Source organism: Rhinopithecus roxellana, chromosome 13 (genome assembly GCF_007565055.1).
Source record: "Rhinopithecus roxellana isolate Shanxi Qingling chromosome 13, ASM756505v1, whole genome shotgun sequence".
NCBI lineage: Eukaryota > Metazoa > Chordata > Mammalia > Primates > Cercopithecidae > Rhinopithecus > Rhinopithecus roxellana.
The window spans coordinates 97,476,717-97,495,168 of NC_044561.1; the positions used below are offsets into that span (position 1 = coordinate 97,476,717).

The 18,452-nt window shown below is 44.7% G+C and overlaps 1 protein-coding gene across 1 annotated transcript in view; it reads left to right on the forward strand.

Moving 5' to 3' along the window:
• FERMT1 (fermitin family member 1) overlaps positions 1-14,029 on the forward strand; it is a 52,745-nt gene extending 38,716 nt beyond the window's left edge. Inside the window, exons 10-15 of the mRNA XM_030913908.1 lie at positions 1,773-1,897; positions 2,976-3,082; positions 5,706-5,927; positions 6,835-6,959; positions 10,554-10,695; positions 12,751-14,029. Of these exons, the coding sequence (XP_030769768.1) occupies positions 1,773-1,897; positions 2,976-3,082; positions 5,706-5,927; positions 6,835-6,959; positions 10,554-10,695; positions 12,751-12,924 (895 nt within the window). The 3' untranslated portion in view covers positions 12,925-14,029. The remainder of the gene's footprint in view (positions 1-1,772; positions 1,898-2,975; positions 3,083-5,705; positions 5,928-6,834; positions 6,960-10,553; positions 10,696-12,750) is intronic.
• Positions 14,030-18,452: the final 4,423 nt, after the last annotated feature.

An 18,452-nucleotide genomic window follows, 5' to 3' on the forward strand; every position in this document is an offset into this window, starting at 1 on the left:
TCTGTCACCCAGGCTGGAGTGCAGTGGCGCAATCTCGGCTCACTGCAGCCTCCGCCTCCTGGATTCAAGTGATCCTCATGCCTCAGCCTCCCAGGTAGCTGGGACTACAGGCTCACGCCCCCACAGCTGGCTAATTTTTGTATTTTTAGTAGAGCCAGGGTTTCATCACGTTGGCCAGACTGGTCTCAAACTCCTGAGCTCAAGTGATCCACCTGCCTCGGCCTCCCAAAGTGCTGGGATTACAGGCATGAGCCACCGCACCCAGCACATAAATGCTGTTTTAATACAGTGTTTTTCTTAATCCTGGAAATATTAACTTCATAAAATGTTTTTCGAAATTATTTTATAACTTGTATGTAATATTCTTTTGTAATACACTGAGGGGATTTTGTTGGGTTTTTAAATTTTATTTATTTATTTTTTAGAAACAAGTCCTCACTCTGTCACCCAGTGTGATCATAGCTCACTGCAGCCTCAACCTCCCAGGCTTAAGCAATCCTCCCATGAAGCTGGGACTATAGACACACCATCACGTCTGGCTACTTTTTCTTTTTTTGTACAGATGTGATCTTGCTGTGTTGCCCAGGCTGGTCCTGAACTCCTGACCTCAGGCAATTCTCTCACTTCCACTTCCCAAAGTGCTGAGGTGATGACACTGCACCCGGCATATACTTTTTTTTCTTTTTTTTTTTAATGTGCACCTTCTTTCATATCTTTGTGTTAAGGATAACATATGTTTAGCTAAGGAAAAACTAGTACTGACATGTTAAAAAAAATTGCCCCAAATTACGTATGAATGGTTCCTCTCTTCTCCAAGAGGAACACCAAGGTTCCTCTCTTCTCTCATTCTTGATGCAGAAACCCACCCCTCTGGCATGAGATACCCTGATCTGCCCCCAAGGCTGGATTTCTTCCACGGAACCGCACACTAATAATTTCTTTTCTCTGCCTATCTCCAACCCCTATCCTCCCCCTAATTCATTCTCACATTTCCTATTTTGAATGACCCAACCTTTAGGCCTGTCATTGGCACCACCAACCTTGTCTAGTCCACTGCATAAAGTTTTCTGGCCCCAACAGATACCAATACCACTGTTGGATACCTTCCCCCAAAACTTTTTAATAACAGTAGAGTCTATATTGACTAGCTGTAGATATCGCTGATTTCCGTGGCTCACTGAGAATTCTCTCATAGTTTCTCTTAAGAGTCAAGAGGAAACTACAGAAAATGCTGCTCGTGTTTGTATCTGACTTGTGTGTATGATAACTTGAAGCTTGGGCTGTCCATACGGACAGCTTTTTCAAATGCAAAAAGTATGCCGAGATTCCAAATGTCACCAGATTCATGTCAATTTCTCACATACACCATCACAGTTTAGCACTTCAGTTGCATCAGGCGCTGTGATAAGCTCTTCATGTAAATGACCTTATTCTGTCCTCACAAAAGCCCTGGGTTCCCAGACTACAGCTGTCCCCATCACACAGAGGCAGTGCATGCAGCCCAGGTAAGTGCAGGATCTTTCCCAGGGCACACGTGTAGACAGTAGCAGAGCCAGGTGTGGCCCCAGATGGAGCCTTGGTGTTAAAGCCTACATCTCATATCAGCATTTCATTTCTAGTAATTAGAAATTAGCAACTTGAAAATTATTTTTGAAAAAACAAAGTGTGTTTTATTTGACAGGACCTCCAGAGCATCTGATCTGCTTGAAATTTGCAATGTGGCCTACATTTCTGGATGGTGGTTTAAACATTTACTATCCTTTAATTTGCAGGCCCAAGAAGTTACTACTAAAAGCTTTCAAACAATATTGGTTTGTCTTTAAAGACACATCCATAGCCTACTTTAAAAATAAGGAACTTGAACAAGGAGAACCAGTAGAAAAACTAAATCTTAGAGGTAAGAGTACCCTATATCTTGCTGTGGCTCATCATAAGTCAGGGCAGACGCGGTGGCTCAAACCTGTAATCCCAGCACTTTGGAAGGCCGAGGCAGGTGGATCATCTGAGGTCAGGAGTTCAAGACCAGCCTCGCCAACATGGTGAAACCCCATCTCTACTAAAACTACAAAAATTAGACAGGCGTAGTGGCGCATGCCTGTAGTCCCAGCTACTTGGGAGGCTGAGGCAGGAGGATCACTTGAACCTGGGAGGCGAAGGTTGCAGTGAGCCGAGATCATGCCACTGCACTCCAGCCTGGGTGATAGAGTGAGACTCCGTCTCAAAAAAAAAAAAAAAAAAAAAAGGAGCAGATTAAAGGCAGGGTTCCTACACAATGAGGCACGGTTTACTTCTAGAGGAACCACCATAACCATGTCACTGTTTTCCAAATGACAGCCTGGCTGCAGCTGCTCTTCAGAGCATAGGCCTTGAATGCAGTCTAGTAAACATGGTTATTTGCATTTTGCTGTTCCATCTTTCTCAGTGTGTCCAGAGTTTATGACGTGGTGGTAATTCACGTCCAAGAGTATAGCACATGAGGTGTTGCAAGATCCTGAAAAGACTTCTGTATTCCAGAACAGTTATATTTAATTCAGTGTTACTTTAATGCCTATTCTAATTTCTGAAGGTCACTGTGAGCATCCTGATAACCATCTATTAATTGAAATATTTAATTAACCAGTACACTCAACTCTCATTATTGTGGCAATCAGAGAATTCCTTCTGCTTTGATTTAAAGTTCATATACATAATTTTTTCTATGAGTTTGGAGAGCCAACATTAACCTGAAAATGAACTAAATTGACTTTTTGATTTCAGAAAACCATAAAAGAAAAGCATTTTTCTTTATCTATGCTAATTGTTCATAAGATTTATCTAGTTATCTATTAATTAAAGTTATCAGCTTGCTCCTCCATTTTCAAAACAGAACCAAATCTGAGGGGCTTATATTCAAAGTCTTTATTTCAGATACACACCTGATGTTTATCTAACAGATGCCTCAGAACTCAGTTTTTTCCCTAATCTTTGTCCTTCAGGCTGCGAAGTTGTGCCCGATGTAAATGTAGCAGGGAGAAAATTTGGAATCAAGTTACTAATCCCTGTTGCCGATGGTATGAATGAAATGTATTTGAGATGTGACCATGTGAGTAAAACCCCAAGAATGTTAAGTCACTTCACCTCTACTAAGCCTAGGAGCAAAACCTAAAAATGTTTTCACAAATTTAGAGCACTATTGTGTCAGTCAGCTATTGCTTTGTAACAAATAATCACAATGTAACAAAATCACAATGACGTTCAACAGTAGACATTCGCCATGCAGTGGCTCACGCCTGTAATCTCAGCACTTTGAGAGGCCAAGGCGGGCAGATCACCTGTGGTCAGGAGTTCCAGACCAGCCTGGCCAGCATGGTGAAACCCCATCTCTACTAAAAATACAAAAATTAGCCAGGCATGGTGGTGGATGCCTGTAATCCCAGCTACTTGGGAGGCTGAGGCAGGAGAATTGCTTGAACCTGGGAGGCAGAGGTTGCAGTGGTAGCCGGGTATGGCAGCACGCATCTGTAGTCCCAGCTGCTTGGGAGGCTGAGGCAGGAGAATCACTTGAACCCAGGATGCAGAGTTTGCAGTGAGCCAAGATGGCACCACTACACTCCAGCCTGGGTGACAGAGCGAGACTCTGTCCCCCCCAAAAAAATACAAACAATAAACATTGTTTTCTGAAAGATGTGCTGAAAGGTAGGCTGGGGATTGGATGATCCAGGGTGGTGTCAGCTCGTCATATGGGTTTGGAGACACAGATTTGGCAGGACTGTGCCTCTGGTTGAGCTGATTTTATTTATTATGGGTCCCAGGCTGCCTGGGGAAGATCTCCTCTTGATGAGGGCAGAAGTGTGAGAGGGCACATGGCAACACATGCACCTCCTAAAGCTTAGGTGTGAAGTTGGCACACTGTCACTTCCACCCACATTCCATTGGCCAAAGCAGATGACATGACTGGCCGGCAGTCAAGGGATGGGAATTGCACTGTCCCTGGTGGGAGGAACTGTAAAATTATATAGCGAAGGTTGTGGATGGCAGTGCAGGTGTGTATTAGTCCATTCTCACATTGCTATTAAGAACTAACTGAGACTGGGAGAGAAAAGAGGTTTAATTGAGTCCTAGTTCCACAGGCTATACAGGAGGCATGGCTGGGGATGCCTCAGGAAACTTACAATCTTAGCGGAAGGTGAAGGGGAAGCAAGCACATCTTCACATTGTGACAGGAGAGGGAGAGAGTGAAGGGGGAAGTGCCACACACTTTTAAACCATCAGATCTCATGAGAACTCACTCAATATCACTGAGAACAGCAAGAGGTAAATCCGCCCCCATGATCCAATCACTTCCCACCAGGTCCCTCCCGCAAAACTGAGAATTACAATTCAACATGAGATTTGGGTGGGAACACAAAACCAAGCCATATCAGTGGCAGTAAAGATTGAGGCCAGTAATTCGATGTTCCTCACCCACTGTCGCACTGAAGAATGCCCGTCTTTAACTGCATCCCCTGCACTTCTGAGGACCACTCCTGTTTACTCCCTGAAGTCAGAAATAAAACACAGACATTAAACAACAATAGAAGCCACCACTGACTTGTTAAGATCCCATAATGGCCATGATTCTAACCTTAGACTCTAACCTTAGAGTCTTTACCAAGGACAGACAAGGGTACAAATAATATAGGAAATCAGCTAATTTTTTTCATCATTTTCTTTTGTCATAGAGATCAGATGTGATATGAAAATGGAAATACATATCAAGGAAAGCTCTCTGATAGTTTACAGTTTCACCACCTATCTGTGCCCCATGGCACTTCTTTGTGTCCTTGGATCTTTTTTTTTTCTTTCTTTCTTTTTTTTTTTGAGGTGGAGTCTTGCTCTGAAACCAGGCTGGAGTGCAGTGGTGCAATCTCGGCTCACTGCAACCTCCGCCTCCTGGGTTCAAGCGATTCTCCTGCCTCAGCCTCTCAAGCAGCTGGGACTACAAGTGCCCACCACCACGCCTGGCTAATTTTTTGTATTTTTTAGCAGTGACGGAGTTTCACCATGTTAGCCACGATGGTCTTGATCTCCTGACGTCATGATCCACCTGCCTTGGAATCCCAAAGTGCTGGAATTACAAGTGTAAGCCACCACACCCAGCATTTTTTTTTTTTTTTTTTAAGACAAACTATTGTTCTGTCACCCAGGCTTGAGTGCATTGGTGCAATCTCTGCTAACTGCAACCTCCATCCCCTGAGTTCAAGGGATTCTCCTGCTTCAGCCTCCTGAGTAGCTGGGATTACAGGCATCTGCCACTATGCACAGCTAATTTTTGTATTTTTAGTAGACACAGGGTTTCACCATGTTGGCCAGGCTGGTCTCAAACTCCTGACCTCAAGTGATTCACCCACCTCAGCTTCCCAAAGTGCTGGGATTACAGGCATGAACCACTGCACCCGGCCCTTGGATCATCTTTTAATGCAAAATTCCCTGCATGCAATTTATCAAAGTTGACATTCCTATCCTCTAGCCTCCCAGCATCTAGAAACTCAATGCAGGACTCAAAAGCTACTGTCAGGTGTTACATTAGGTGATAAGCAGTCACTCAAAACGTGTGCCACTTCACATCTTGCTTGGAAGGTGATGATTTTGCAATGTAACGGGGAAGAAAGCCCAAGTCCCCCTCCGTGTGCAGCAGGGGGCTTTGCACTTGAGCTTGCTTCTCAACCTTCTGCTGTTTGCTGCAGGAGAATCAATATGCCCAATGGATGGCTGCCTGCATGTTGGCATCGAAGGGCAAAACCATGGCAGACAGCTCCTACCAGCCAGAGGTCCTCAACATCCTTTCCTTCCTGAGGATGAAAAACAGGAACTCTGCATCTCATGTGGCTTCCAGTCTCGAAAACATGGATATGAACCCAGAATGTTTTGTGTCACCACGGTGTGCAAAAAAACACAAATCTAAGCAGGTACTGTTAATCGTGTTAGGGCAATTGTTTGCAGTAAATTCTTTATGCAAACAAAAATAAAAGGAGGATTTCCGGCTGGGCATGGTGGCTCACGCCTGGAATCTCAGCACTTGGCAGGCCAAGGTGGGTGGATCACTTGAAGTCAGGAGTTCAAGACCAGCCTGGCCAACATGGTAAAATCTCTTCTATACTGAACATACAAAATTAGTCAGATGTGGTGGTGCACACCTGTAATCCCAGCTACTTGGGAGGCTAAGGCAGGAGAATTGCTCTAGCCCAGGAGGTGGAGGCTACAGTGAGCTGAGATTGCACCACTGCACTCTAGCCAGGGTGACAAAGCAAGACTCTGTCTCCAAAAAAAAAAAAAAAAAGGAGTAATTCCATCTGATTAAGAGTATCATCATGAAAAAATCAGTTGATGGTGAAATTTGACTATGTCCTTGAATATTAGATGATGTTATGAAATTATTATTAATTTTGTTAGAGGTGACTGTACTGCTGACTAAACATGCAGGTATTCCCAGATTGAACTTAATGCTTTAGTTCTCATGAATTAATAACTAAAATTATGCTTCTATAGGAGTGGGTTAAAAGTTGCACAGATGAGCTGATTCATGTAGAACCATTGTCTGTGGCCACTCCGCGGACCTCAGGAAGAGGGACCCTAGAGCTCTCCAACTGCACCAACTTTACAAGTTTATGTGTCGGGTGATCCTTTTCCTGCTTCTCCCAATGATTGTTGTATCTTGTAGAAAAAGAGAGAGAACGAATGGATGAAAACGGATTGTCTTTGTAGAGCCGCAGTCAGGTCTTGAGTGTATTGTTCTTACGGGGGATCCGGAGCTAACAGGGTGATTACAGAGCAGCCGGTGCCTGTGAGGAGAGGTTGATGTCTGTTTCTGTTCAGCTGGCTGCCCGGATCCTGGAGGCACACCAGAACGTGGCCCAGATGCCCCTGGTCGAAGCCAAGTTGCGGTTCATCCAGGCATGGCAGTCACTGCCTGAGTTCGGCCTCACCTACTACCTTGTCAGGTGATTACAATGTTCACTTGTTTCTCATGCTTTCCATTCAATTTTAAGTGGCTTTTGGGGAGCCCCAGTTTTCTCATTTAGTGTAGAATATAGAACGCTTTTTATTTGAGAATATTGCCCTTTTACAAATAGCCCTGATACTTTGGGCTGCTCATAAACATTTTCCATACCTTCTAAGTGCCAACACCCCTGAAACTCAGCTAGATGTGGGAAAGGAAATTTTAAAAGGAGGTTCTTTTAGGATAACTACATTTCCAAAACCAGACGGTAAACATCACATATTGATTTTATGAAATCTGTAACTTCTTTTCTTTTTTTTTTTTTTTTCAAGAGATCGGGGTTGGGGGCGTCTCGCTTTGCACCCAGGCTGGTCTCGAACTCCTGATCTCCAGCAGTCCTCCCACCTCAGCCTCCCAAAGCGCTGAGTTTACAGGCATGAGCCACCACACCTGGCTATGACTTTCTTTCATGTCAGCTTTCTCATTTTTATGTCTCATACTGTGTCTTGTGGTGTGGCTTTGCAGAATTTTTAGGTTTTTAGAGAGGCCCCAGCAAGCTCTGTCTTATTTCTACCCAGCTTTATCAGGTAGCAACCCTGTTCCCCCTGGTCTCTGAAGATTTCTGGATCTGAAGGATGCATACGAGGTCCATCTATTGCCCCCAGAAAGATAGCTTAAGTGACTTGTCCAAGTTCACCCCCTAGTCCAGGGCACACCTTGGCATAATGAGTCCTCATTTGTTATCCCTGCCCAGCACTATGGCTCTGCCCCACTGTATACAATGGATGGTTTCCCAAAACATATCCACGAGCATGCTTGTAAATCAGATTACATTTTTCAGTTCGGTAAAGAAGACTGATGCTTAAGCAAAATCTACACCCAATCCTGCAGTACAGCAAATACTGTCACTTTCTCGTCTTATAATCTGGGGGTGGGAAAATTGGTTTGTATTTTTAAGTGTTCACAGTTTTTGTTTTCTTGGCCCTTTCCAAAGACTCCATTTCTCCATTACTACTAACAGGGGAGTCTATTCAGAATTTCCAGCCAGGCATGGCGGCTCACACCTGTAATTCTAGCACTTTAGGAGGCCAAAGTGAGCGGATTGCCTGAGCTCAAGAGTTCAAGACTACCCTGGGCAACATGGCAAAACCCCATCTCTACTAAAAACACAAACAACTTAGCTGGGCGTAGTGGTGTGCAGCTGTAGTCCCAGCTACTCAGGAGGCTGAGGCACTAGAATTACTTGAACCTGGGAGGTGGAGGTTGCAGTAAGCTGAGGTCGTGCCACTGTACTCCAGCCTAGATGACACAGTGAGACTGTCTCTAAAACAAAAATAAAACAACAAAAGAAAATGGACTTTCCTATTCACTGAAATCTCTCATTTAACATCAGTCCCCAACGTTTGTCCCAAACAAGCAACTCCTTCTGCTTTACTTACTCCAACAAAGGAGTGAGGAAGGGCAGAGTTGTACTGGATCCCCACTATGTGTGTGCATACATGTCCATGTGCAGCCACACACAGACACACACACACACACACACCCCTACCTGTAACCCTGAAGTCAAGCCCACATAGTGAAAACCACAAAAATACTTGAACTGACCAGGCCCAGCTTTCAGTCGCACCTCTGCCTCTGCTAGTTCTGTGGCCTGGGTATTTTTGTTGCCCTCCCCAAGCCACAGCTTCTCCATGTGTTCGATGGGCATTCCAAACCTACTGTGTTGAGAGAATCCAGTGCAGCCTGCAAGCAAAGTGCCTGATAGGTGGTGAAGCGTGAGGTGGGCCTGAACAAGTTTCTGGTGACAACTCCTCCTTTACCAGCTATTTCCCCTCTGCGCCCCACTCTATCTCTAACACCTGTTTATGGAGGTGAGGCTTTGAGGCAGCGGCCCCAGGTATGGCAAAGATCTGCTTTTTCCAAGGCCAGAGTCAAAGGCTAGAGCAGCCCTGCTATGTATAAGATGGCTGGCAGAATCAGGATCTGCTGATATCCGAGAAACCTAGGTCTTTGCTTCACCGCTCCCTGGATAATGGAGAGCAGCCCAGGGAATTCCCATAGGTTAGACAGAAGCAGGTGGAGTAAGAAGCGGGTTAACTTCTGATATTAAGCATTAAGGTGGTGAAATGGAGGAAAAAAGTGGAGTAAATTTTAATCAAGGGTGACATGCAGAAGATAAGAATGATGTGAAAAGTGACATATTCAGCTAGGATTTTTTTTTTAATTATGCTTTTCTGTCTCCTGCAACATCAATTTTCACATCAGTATCCCCTTCTTGCATCCCCCTCCAGCTGCCGTCCCTAAAACTTCTTGAATGTATTGTACTTACCCACTACCTCCAATTCCTTTCTTCCATTCTCTCAATCACGGCTCACTATAACCTCAAACTCCTGGGCTCACGTGATCCTCTCACCTCAGCCTCCCAAGTAGCTGTGACTTGTGAGCCACCACACCTAGCTAACTTTCTTTTAGGAGATGGGATCTCACTGTGTTACCCAGGCTGCTCTCAATCTCTCGGCCTCAAGTAATCCTCTTGCCTCAGCCTCCCAGAGTGCTGGGATTTCAGGTGTGAACCACCGCACCCAGCCAGGCCTCAGTCCTTAAAGCATTCCTGGTCTTCCTGCCTCGACCCTGGTCCCCCTAAGTTTTCAACTTAGCAGCCACAGGGATCCTTTTAAAATCTTAAATCAGATTTTGTGAAGTCTCTGCTCAAAACCACCTGGGACAGGTGTGGCGGTTCATGCCTGTAATCCCAGCACTTTGGGAGGCAAAGGCAGGAGGACTGCCTGAGTTCGGGAGTTCAAGACTACCCTGGGCAACATAACAAGACCCTGTCTCTAAAACACACACACACACGAAATCTGAAGGATTTCTTATCTCACTCTGAGGAAAAGCCAGATCCTTACAGTGGCCTACAAGACCTTTGCTCTTGAACTCACATTTCTCTCCCCTCCTTCACTGTGTCAGCCACATGGGCCTCCTGGCTGGTCCTTAAGCACATTAAAAAAAAAAAAATTTTTTTTTAAGTGTCTGTGCCCTCTGCCTGGAATACTCTTTCCCCAGATATCCACGTGTCTCACATTCTCATGCATATCCATTTTTTAATCAAATGTCACCTTTTCACTGACCTTGCTGTTTTAAACTGTAGCTACCTCATTGCCAGTATTCCCTGTAGCCCTTCCAACTTTATTTTCCGTCATCTTATCTGGCATATGTACCTCCTACTTATGATCTTCTCCCTCCCACAGTCAGAAATTTTCCATCCATTTAGTTCACTACGATATCTCCCATGCCTAGAAGAGTGCCCTACACAGAGTCCATAGTCATTTTGAATGAATTTATTTGATTCCGTCTTATTTTATTTTTCTGTGATGTCAGTGTTACTTAAAGACCATCTGCAGGATAGCCTTCATTCCTTTTTCATGTTCTCTATATCCCAATAAAAATGCTCCCCTGCAGAAAGTTAATTCTTCATTTTCCATTCCTCTGAAATGATTTAGAAATACTGGTAGTATTTTTAAGAAGTTATATGTGAATGAACATTGTATTATAGGAAGCAGTTGCTTCTCTTAACTAATATTATGATTCTTTTCAGATTTAAAGGAAGCAAAAAAGATGACATTCTGGGAGTTTCATATAACAGGTTGATTAAAATTGATGCAGCCACCGGGATTCCAGTGACAACATGGAGATTCACAAATATCAAACAGTGGAATGTAAACTGGGAAACCCGTCAGGTAAAGTGAAAGTTTTTGCTTTTCAGTGTTGAGCCTATAAACGTGTGTTCCCTCAGAATTGCAGATTATTCTGATTTTTGAAAGGTGTTCTTCTGTTTGAGCTAAGAAATCACAAGCATGTGGTAATTGTCTGCTAAAATAATCATATGCAATTCTGGGCAGCTTCCTAACAAGCACAGGCCAAATGCTCTTGCATTAGCACTGCAAGTTGGCGTAGTCTCCACGCAGACTGTCAATACAGACAGGTTCTAAAATTACTGAGCAGTTTTATTAATTTTCATTGACTCAGCATAGGATTATATAGGATTTAGGTTGATAATTACTTACCAGAAACTACTGGAGATGTAACTGCTACGCAAAATAAATCCAAAAAAGCCCTCATCTGACTGGCTGCCAAGAAACCCGATTGAGGACTTGAAGATTCAATTGCTCACCTGGAGAGCATTCCAGGCTCAAAAGGGAAAAACTGCTGAAGAAGCAAGTGAGGTCCATAGTGATGACTGAGAAAAGCTTCACCTCTTAAAACCAGGAGCCCTCAAACCCTTAGCCTGTGTTACAGCCTCCCATCATCTCCCATCGTGGGAGCTAAGTTCAGGCCAAGCCTGTATCATGGAAAATTCTAGATGAAGTTAGAGGCACCTTAGCATCCTGCCGCTAATTTAAAACATTCTGCCCAGTGCTTTGGGAGGCCAAGGTGGGAGGATCACTTGAGGCCGGGAGTTCGAGACCAGCCTGGGCAACATATTGAGACCCTGTCTCTACAGAAAATTAAAAAATAAAAAATAAAAAAGGCGAACTAGCCAGGTGTGATGGCGTGCACCTGTAGTTTCAGCTACTCAGCCAGGGAGGATCACTTGAGGTTCGAGGTTACAGTGACCTATGATTGTGCCACTGCACTCCAGCCTGGGTAACAAAGCAAGACCCTGTTTCATTCATTTTTGAATTAATTAAAACATTCCGATGGTGCTGATATAGTCTCAATCTTCCCTCATTCCTTTGGCATTCTCATTTTCCAATAGAAAGTAGAGGGATGGTAAGAGACTCACACATTTGTTAAGAACCCTGACTTCCTCTCAGCAGTATTGATACCCATCTGGGTGCTTATTTGTAAAATCAGGTTCAGAGATTAGATGACCTCTAAGGCAGTAGCTCTAAAGCCTTGATGCATATAAGGATCACCTGGGGAGCTTTCAAATACCACTGCCCAGAACACATCCAAGGCCAGTTAAATCTGAATCTCTGGGAGGAGGAGCGAGGTATTAATAATTTTTAAAGGTCCACAAGTGATTTCAATGGGCAGCCAAGGTTGAGAACCAGCAAAGTCTCTAAGTCTTTCTTCTAGTGCTTAGAGTTTATGACTTTCAGCTAGGAAAGGGTTCGGGGCAGTGGCTATAAGAAAATTCAGGCAGACTTTTATTATTCATTAAAGAGCCTGCAGGCCGGTGCAGTGGCTCACACCTGTAATCCCAACACTCTGGGAGTCCGAGGCGTGGATCACTTGAGGTCAGGAGTTCAAGACCAGCCTGGCCAACATGGTGAAACCGCGTCTCTACTGAAAATACAAAAATTAGCCGGGTATGGTGGCGCACACCTGTAATTCCAACTACTTGGGAGGCTGAGGCATGAGAATCGCCTGAACCTAGGAGGCAGAGGTTGCAGTGGCCTGAGATTGTGCCACTATACTCCAGCCTATGTGACAGAGAGAGACTCCATCTCAAAAAAAATAAATAAAAATAAAGTGCCTGCAAAGCACCCTGCTCCCCAACATAGGGAATGCTTGGGCAAAATCCTTATATCTAATCTATACACAGAGAATGTGTTGGGAGTTTTTTAAACCAGATGTGCAGCAAAGTCGACACCACCAGAGGGCGCAAAGAGAGCAAAGATGTTTTCTGGAAGTGTTTAATGGAAGTGATGGTTTTCCGTGCGTTTCAGGGGGATATCCATCTGTCATCCACCTCAGCAGCCCTCAGCTCCAGGGGCCAGTCCAACACAGCGCCACTTTCTCATCATTCCTTGTCAGAGTTTAAGCTTCTCTGTGCCTTCCTCTTCCAGGTGGTCATCGAGTTTGACCAAAACGTCTTTACTGCATTCACCTGCCTGAGTGCAGATTGCAAGATTGTGCATGAGTACATTGGCGGCTACATTTTCTTATCTACCCGCTCCAAGGACCAGAACGAAACACTCGACGAGGACTTGTTCCACAAATTGACCGGCGGTCAGGATTGAAGCAAGCATGCGTGCTTGGCTCACACCAACAGGGCAAGCCAAAGGCGCCCCTCCCCGGAGGGATGGGATCCATAACTTCCCCAGCATGTAGATACTGAACTAACAGACAACATACATTCGCCGCTGGTCACCCAGGTCCTCACCTCATCCAAACCCACTGCTGGCACATCCCTTTCCTTACTTTGCCCTGTGCTACCAGCCATGGAAGGAGCCTCTCTTGTTTTTTCTAGAAGATGGGTGAGCAGGAGAAAAGGAGGTGCCCTAAGATTGCTCTAAGGCCTAGTATATGGTTACAGTTCTGTGACTTGCAGAACCTGCCAGGTGGATGGCTATAAGTATCCTTGTCCTGATCTGTCTCATTACTAAGTCAGTGGAGAAGACAGAAAGGTAAAAATCACATGAAGAAAGAACAACTCTTATTTCACAAACTCAGGTATGAAACTAAATGCCTGTCCTTCATGGAACTGCTTTTAGCTCCTGTCTTTTCAAAATGGCAGAGGGAGTTCCTACACACACTTTTTCCCTGGAGGCGAAGGTCTGGGGTAGAAAGGGGAGGGGTGGGGCTACCAGGTAGCAGCTGACGACCCAAGGTCAGAGCAGTGGCCCTCAGTGTCATCTGTCCACAGTGATACCTGCCAAGATGACCACTGACCCATATCTGATCTTAGTCATTGATCTCCTCAGGTTTCTTGGGCCACCTGCAATCCCCATTCCATTCCTACAGATCTCTCAGCCACCTGTAAGTCCTTTGTGAAGACGTGGGTAACACAGGGGGACAGGAAAACCCATTTCTCAACCCAGATCCATGTCTCAACTGCTTCTACTCTGGGTTGGGATTCAGGAAGACAGGCACAGTCCTCTCTGTCCATAGAAACACCTGTCAGCGTCAAGGATTCCAGTCAAGTCTCTATCCCAACTGGTCAGGGAGAGAAGGGCAGACCTATTCTCAAAGACCACCATGTCCAAGGTCTGATGGGAAGCGTCCCTCTTACTGCTGGTCTGTGTTCTCCTGGATTTGGGATCTGTGTTGGTATGACTCCTGGCCTTTTCTCTAAAGGCCTTTGGCTTTTGTAAATCATGAGCCAGTAATAGACTTTTTTCTCCCCCTCTGTTTTTTGCTGTGTCATTTCTGCCTTGAGACAGTGCTTGCCTTGAGAGAGTGAGCCAATTAACAGCTGCCTGAATTGTCATTTTCCATTTTGGTTTGTTAGAGGTGGGAGGAGTGGGTTTTGAGGTTAAAAGCAATACCAGAAGTACAGGGAAATATCAGGCAATATTTGATTAGTTTTTCATAGATGTTCTGCCACACAAAGAACTTGGGTTGCAAGGATAAGGCAAAAGCTCCAATCCCATTTCTCAGTTCTCCTAGGATGTACCCCTCAGGGGGCCTGGCCAGAGTTCCGAGGCCCGCAAGTGTCAGCTGTTGCTTTATTTCCCAACAAAGCCTTCTGAGAAGTGAGACCTCAGCAATTCTGGGAGCCACATAGAGACAGACTTGGCAAGGGACTCCCTGGTTCTGAGCCAGTAGCTGCCATCTGGAAATTCCTTTTTTAGCCTCTCCTTAGAGGCGAATGTGAATGAAGCCTCCCAGGAACCCGCTGAATTTCTGAGGCCTTGCTTAAAGCTCAGAAGTGGTTTAGGCATTTGGAAAATCTGGTTCACATCATAAAGAACTTGATTTGAAATGTTTTCTATAGAAACAAGTGCTGAGTGTACTGTGTTATACTTGGTGTTGAGCAACTTAACGGTTTTTTTAATATTGAGTGTAAAAGATCACCCAGCTTCCTATGATGAAATTTTAAATTAATGGGCACCTTTCAACATCATTTGCTTCCTTATCTATACTTGATTCAGAAATCTGCATTTTTTTATTCTTTTATATGACTTTTAAGTAAAAGATTTGTATGGACTTGAGTACAGTCCTGTTGTGTCCTCTCCAACCTACTGTCTCCAAAAAGGTGACTGTTTCCTCTATTATGAAAAGGGATTGCAACTCTGAGGTCTAACATGTGTCTCTCCTAACAGCGGCAAAATTCCAGGTCATTCCCTCCCATGGTGTGGGGAGTGGCAGATTCCGGGAGTCCTCAGAGAGCCACTTAGAAACCTCATTTACCCGCTGGTTTCAACTCCTTTCTCACTGACTTGGTCACAGATTTCCTGGCATATCCTGCCTTATCGTGAGCTCTTTTGTCTCCTTCCAGATCCATGTTAAAACACATACACACACACACACCAGCAAGCAAAGAAATATCCCCAGCAGCAATAGAACAGCAGAAGCCTCTGATTCTGATGGCTGAATGTTGAGGGCACTTTGCTTTAGTGACATGCAGTTTATAGATATCCCTTTGTGCAATTCTCATGTCAGCCCATAGAGGGTAGAAATGGCTTGCTTCACAAAGGAGAAAGGCTCAGAAGGTGAACTTGCCCAGGGTCACACCGCCTCATAATGAGCAGTGTTTGTCTTAACTCCAGAAGCCACTAAGCTTAACCTGGCAAACTCCACCCTTCCTTCCCCAGCCTTACCCAGCCTTGAAATCCCCCTTACCCCAGCTCCAGAGCAGGCGTTCCCAAGCTCAGGCTCACACCAGGAAGAGAGAACCAGGGGCATTAACAGCAGTTGGCTGTGGGAGGAGAGGCTAGACCAAAAACGTCTGGGAGCCAGGGAAATGAGGTGCTTAGAGCGTTGGGGTTTTTTTCTTTGTTTTGTTTTTTTGTTTTCATTTTTTGAGATGGAGTTTCGCTCTTGTTGCCCAGGCTGGAGAGCAATGGCATGATCTTGGCTCATCGCAACTTCCGCCTCTCGGGTTCAAGCGATTCTCCTGCCTCAACCTCCCGAGTAGCTGGGACTGTAGGCATGCACCACCACACCTGGCTAATTTTGTATATTTTTTAGTAGAGGCGGGATTTCTCCATGTTGCTCAGGCTAGTCTCAAACTCCTGACCTCAGGTGATCCCCCCACCTCAGCCTCCCAAAGTGCTGAGATTACAGGTGTGAGCCACCACACTTAATTCTGGGAAAGTTTCATTTTTAGTCCCAAGATCAGAAAAGTAAGCAAATGAGGAAGCTTTAATTTGAAAACTCATTTAATACAGGAAGTCAAGATATTTTGTAGTATCTGTCTTTTAAAATCACTTAAAAAAATTTTTTTTAACTCACAAGATTTCTTTTTTTGGGGCTGGACATAGTGGCTCACCTTGTAATGCCAGCACTTTGGGAGGCCAAGGCAGAGGCTCACCTGAGCCCAGGAGTTCAAGAACAGCTTGGGCAACATGGCAAGACCACATCTCTACAAAGACTAAAATTAGCTGGGCGTGATGGCACATGCCTGTAGCCCCAGCTACTTGGAAGGCTGAGATGAGAGGATCCCTTGAGCCCCAGGAGTTCAAGGTGGTAGTGAGCTATGATCATGCCATCACACTCCAGCCTCAGTGACCCTGTTTCATAAAAAAAAAAAAAAAGGCTTCTACATTTAGTATCTCTATATTCATTTTTATTATTTTCTCACATAGCGTGACTTTCCTGCCTCCTCCCCTTCCACCCGTCACCCCAGAATCTCTCAGTGGTAGGAGAAAGAAGGGGAGCGTTCCTCTTTGTTATTTCACCCATCTTTCCTTCTCATGCACCCTACATCCAAGGACTCTTGAAGTCTGGGGAATCATAACTGGGAAATCTGAAAAGGTGAAGCCGTTGGCCCTCACTTGCATTAAAGTTTTCCAATTCCTTGAACCTCACTGGAGTTGTATGGAAATATTGAGTGCTATCAGAAAGAAGGGAGGCTGGGCACAGTGGTTCATGACTGTAATCCCAGCACTTTAGGAGGCCGAGGCGAGTGGATCACTTGAGGTCGGGAGTTCAAGACCAACCTGACCAACATGGAGAAACCCCGTCTCTACTAAAAATACAAAATTAGCCAGGCATGCCCGTAATCCCAGCTACTCAGGAGGCTGAGGCAGGAGAATCACTTGAACCCGGGAGGCAGAGGTTGTGGTGAGCTGAGATCACACCATTGTACTCCAGCCTGGGTGACAGAGCAAGACTCCATCTCAAAAAATAAAATAAAAATAAATAAATACATATAGAAAAGAAAAAGCTACCCTGACATTTGCCCACATATTTCATGTTGCATCAAGACTCAGCGATTGGCCGGGTGTGGTGGCTCACATCTGTAATCCCAGCATTTGGGGAAGCCAAGGCGGGAGGATTGCTTGAGCCTAGGAGTTCAAGACTAGCCTGGGCAAAACCAAGACCCTGTCTCTATTGAAAATAATCATGATAATTTTTGTAAAGGCTCAGTTATCTCAGAGGAGTCCCAGTTTTTTAAAAACCTGAATGAGAATGCTCCTGACACCTGTGGGGAAGATACTTTCCACTATAACGATTTACCCCCTTTCTCCAACTCACTGTGTGAGTTCCAAAAACACCCATAATTCCCCATGTGCCTCAGTATCTTCAGTCATTACAGAGGAAAAAATCCTATAACTGCTTCTCCCCAGCCACTGCAAATGACATACGCTGCGTGGGATCTTAACAGGAGAGTGTCTCTCTTCTTCACCCCTGGAAGTTGGGCAGGGAGGCCTCTGGCTGCTCTCTGATATACCTCGGATGGAAAAGTGGACCGTGGAGAGAAGGCAGAGACCTGTGTAAGAGAAGCAGAGGACCTGGGGGAGGGAGGGCCGAATGCCCCAAGCCTGTGCCCTCTGACTCAAGAGATGTGTTGATGGACATAAATGGGGCCAGTAACAGGGAAGGCAAATGAGGTTCAAAAATATAGACACCTATGACACCTATATAGACACCACTGGACTCCAGCCTGGTCAACAAAGCACAACTCTGTCTCTAAAAATAAAATTTTGAAATAAGTATATAAATATATACTTATAAAGATATATATGTATACATATCTTTATATATGTGTCTTTAAGGAATATATACTTATAAAGATATATATATATATATGTCTTTAAGGAAAGAGTAAGGCTTGCAACAAGGGCTGGGGTCAGGAGTTCGAGGCCAGCCTGATCGACATGGTGAAACCCCATCTCTACTAAAAATACAAAAATTAGCCAGGCGTGGTGTTGGGTGCCTGTAATCCCAGCTACTGGGAGGCTGAGGCAGGTGAATCGCTTGACCCTGGGAGGCAGAGGTTGCAGTGAGCCAAGACCATGCCATTGCACTCCAGCCTGCCGCCGTCTTGATTTTGGACTTCCAGGCTCCAGAACTGTAAGAGAATAAATTTCTGTTTCAAGCCACAAGGCTTATGGGAATTTGTTACACCAATTCTAGGAAAATAATGCAACCAGAATCTTCACATCTTTAAAAATGGGGATGCTGCCTTTCCACTCTGTCACTGGAAGGAATATGTGAGAGAATGATGCAAAAATCCTTTAAAAACCATAATATGCAATACAAATGTAAAGTGTTATTTTTAACAAGAACATATTTTTAATTAGAAAAGTACGTTATCAGCTTATTTTCAAATAAGTGTGATGGTTTGTGTGACGGTTTGGATCATTGTTGAGCAAATATT